At 41.0% G+C, this 3,783-nt stretch overlaps 1 protein-coding gene across 1 annotated transcript; it reads right to left on the minus strand.

Moving 5' to 3' along the window:
* Positions 1–6: 6 nt before the first annotated feature.
* DKK2 (dickkopf WNT signaling pathway inhibitor 2) lies at positions 7–2,794 on the minus strand (the record flags this gene model as incomplete). Its single annotated transcript, XM_017840294.1, has 3 exons — positions 7–1,298; positions 1,820–1,969; positions 2,644–2,794. Coding segments are annotated over 3 exons (552 nt in total), but the record flags the coding sequence as incomplete, so codon positions are not given.
* Positions 2,795–3,783: the final 989 nt, after the last annotated feature.

A 3,783-nucleotide genomic window follows, 5' to 3' on the forward strand; every position in this document is an offset into this window, starting at 1 on the left:
CTCTAAGAACAAATCCATTATACTGCTGCAGAGTGCCATCAGTAGCCTGTTGCTACTAATAAAATGTAAAAATTTGAGTTTGTAGCAGTATGCTCTGAACACCTCAACAAATGTCTCTATCATCTATTATAACAGCAACAAGAAGGAACTTCATAGCTCTTCGTGTTAGGCACTTCAACACTCTGCTATTTCCTTTGGAAATGTCTATAATGCAAGAATGCTTAGGCAAGGAAAGTATATTTAGGACTAATGAGGAAATGCCTATATATAATTCTGGATTCAGCATGCACACATATTATCTTCATCTGTTCAACCCAACGTGTATTAGCAGTAAACTGAGGCAAATAGAAGTGATTAAATGTCATACTATGACATTGAACTACATAAAGAGTTTCAATTTACCCATGTATAGGAAACAAAACCCCATTTAAATGCCTCCTCTTAGAGAAACTGCTACTTTCTTGAAATTTTGAGATGGCAAGTTTTTACCTCCTTCATAAGGGCATGCAAAACATAGCACTCTTGTCCTGCAGGAGTGCTTTCTCTGCTAAAGTGTCAGTCCTGAATGACAAGGGCATGTGGACATTCACAGTAACTTTATTTCAATTTCTTACACCTGCAATGTGCCTAATCATGTGTTGACGGATGAGTCTTCCTGGCATGCACTGCTTCCTATGGAGTACAATGCATACAATTCATTTAGCAGTCATTACCACACTGGAAACCCACTCTAGCCCTAACACTGAACTCCTGAAACATCACGGGACAATACAGCAAGGTAAGTGACATTCATTTCCACTCTACTTGTTTGCATACTAGCATTTCCCACAAACTGTAGAAGTTATTTACAGAAGAACTGGACAGGAGATGAAATCCAGCTACACTTGCGTCTACCACCAGCTCGAAAAGAAATGCATTTGCTGTGACTTTTACTGTTATTCTACTTTAGCCATTCCACTTCCATTTGCAGTCCTCTTTTTCCACCATGCCATAATGCATTAAACACATAAAGCCACAATCACTTATTACTGTCTTCCCAATCCTCATTCAGATTTTCTGGCACACATGAAGTCTTGATTTAGAAGAGGAGGTCGCATCTTTCCATACTTTACATGACAGCCCCTTGGCACAGTCACATCGTTGGAAAATCTCCAGTCCATGGGACCCTTTCTTGCGCTGTTTGGTGCACACCTCCCCCTGATGCAACACAGGCTTGCAAATTTTGGTCCAGAAATGGCGAGCACAGCAATGTCCCTCTATGCAGTCTGATGACCGTAGGCAGGGATCACCTTCGTGTCCTAAAAAGAGCAACCAAACTATTTTACTATTTCATGGGAAAACAAGAAAGTACAGATGGAGGGCAGACTGATGCAAATGAAACTCAGAAAAAGGAGAGGTGGTTTTTCCATTTGTGGCTATTTGAAGGATCTAAGCACAAGAGTGATATTAATTAGGAAGGTTCCAGGGAGGAACTACTGAGACCTAGTAAGGAGAAATTCAGCTATGGGATTGTAAGCAGAACTACAAGTGTTCAATTACATGGCTGTTACAAGAGGACGATGTGTGCAGTCTTGCGCAACCGATAAAATGGATTGTCAGTCCACATCTGATACAGAGAAGAAAGCAGATGCTGTTTCGATCACAGGAACTGTTGGCTGACATTACATCACTTTCTGAGTCATGCTGTGAATTCTGACAACAGACATTCACTCCCTGTGAAATTACTGCTTATTGCTGGTTTACATTGCTGTATCTTAGGAGCAATAGCATGATTCCTGACATGAAGGAACAAAGCAGTGTAGTCCAAATGTGGTCTTACCTTTTATGTGTGACAGCTTGGAGCGCGGCCTCCCTAGGTTGTGCCATCCCAAATCTTTGCTAGTATAATGACCATTCTTCTTGTTGCGTGGCCCTTCTAGAGCAGGGATGTGGGGTGTAAGGATGCTTTCAGTTACTGGTATGCAAATACCTGCAAGGAAAAGGTGATCACTCAAAGATCTGAATAAGAGGAAAAGCAACACAGAGACATACACTGACCAGGATCAGGACCATGAAAGCACTAGGACTTGGCCTCAGTGATGCTCAGCTCCAATCACACATTTGTCTCTGATTCCTGGCACTTAACTTTACCAAAGCTCCACTTCATTCATTGTCAGACAGTCTCGCTGTCACTCTGGCTTTAGGGTCTGAGCACCTGGAGACTTCCTTGTAGACACCTCTCTCCAGTCTCCAGAGGAGAGTGTGCAAATGCAAACAGTATGGTTATAACCCTCTCCAGGGAGAGTAGATCAAGGATTCACCAAGTCTCCTTTTCTTCCTTAAAATATAACTTCTGTGCAGTCTTCCAGTGAATCAAACCACATTGAATGTAGAGCTGTGATTTTAGGCAGCAGCAGCATTTTTGGGTTTCCCCACCACAAAATGTGAAAAAGTCGGGTAGTACACAAGCCCTAAACATAGAAACACTATTAAAAAAAATTAGGTGCTGTGGAATGAAGTAAAATATTTTTCTTGGTTTAGAAAAAGAAGCGGTGTCACCCAGAAAAAAAAAATAGTGAAATACTGTTGCTGGGAACACGTGGAGAAATAGATGCTATCAAAATGCTGCTTTTACAAAGGAAACCCAAGAAATGACTGATATACCATTGTTGCAGCGGTTCCCAGGGCAGCACATGCCATCTCTGTGGCAGCGCTTCTTCTTCCTCCGGCACACCATGCATGCAGATGTTGCTTGATGAGGACTGTGACAGTATCGCCCAACTTCACATTCCTTGTCATTAGTACAAGGATAGGCCTGGTGGGTAAAAGAAAGATTTACAGTCAAGCAGTCCTTTGAGCAATGAATGTATACAGCCCATAAAAAAACAATCAGCCAACCAACCAAAAAAACAACCAAAAAAGATCTGCAAAAAAAACCCCAAAAAAGCTCTGCAAAAAAACAAGCGAGCAAACAAAAAACAAGAAAACAAACTACCACCAAACAAACCTGAAAACAAATAAAGAAACTGATAGTTGAGATAACAATTCTTGGGAGCTGGGAGACACAGCTAGGGATGCTTCTCTGCAGCCACAGAGCAATCTTTAAGCTCACACAACTGCTGGTCAAAAGCTTAAAGAATAAGGGGGATACAACCAGCTCATGTGTGGTTTCATCTCTTCTTGCTTCAAACATATGTTGGCACATGAGATCTTGTATTTTTGTGGATTCAGGCCTCTGATTCATGGACAAGAGCTTTAAACTCCACAATGAAGAATAAATAGAACCATAAAAGTCAGTAAATATACTGAAACACACCCTCCGTTAGGTAACATTTTGTTTTAAACTCCAAAGAGGCATTTTTCCTTTGACAGTTTTCAAACACACTGATTGGTAATAAGTTCACTGTTGTCACAGTGAATATCTGCATCACATTGGTACAAATGTCTTTGCAACTGAACTATTCACCACTGGCCTACAGCAGTGGGACTCCTTGGAAGTGAACAAACATCGCTGGTCAGCCTTTCTCTTTGATAACCTTTACTTTGCTTATGGTCTTAGTATAGTCCTTGCCACCTGCTACACACCACTCTATGATATGCAGCATGGAACACCTTATAGAGCACAAAATGCCTTGTATATGTAATTCCCTGCAAGCAGATACACATGTATACAATTCTTCCATATTCACCAAAACCAGCATTAACTTACAGGAAAACTGACAACACAAAAAACAAACAAAAGAATCCCCCCAAAAGAAAACAAAAAACCAATCCCCCCCAAAAAAGAAAACCCACCAAAAAAAA

Source organism: Lepidothrix coronata, unplaced genomic scaffold, assembly GCF_001604755.1.
Source record: "Lepidothrix coronata isolate B3197 unplaced genomic scaffold, Lepidothrix_coronata-1.0 Scaffold1672, whole genome shotgun sequence".
Classification (NCBI taxonomy): domain Eukaryota; kingdom Metazoa; phylum Chordata; class Aves; order Passeriformes; family Pipridae; genus Lepidothrix; species Lepidothrix coronata.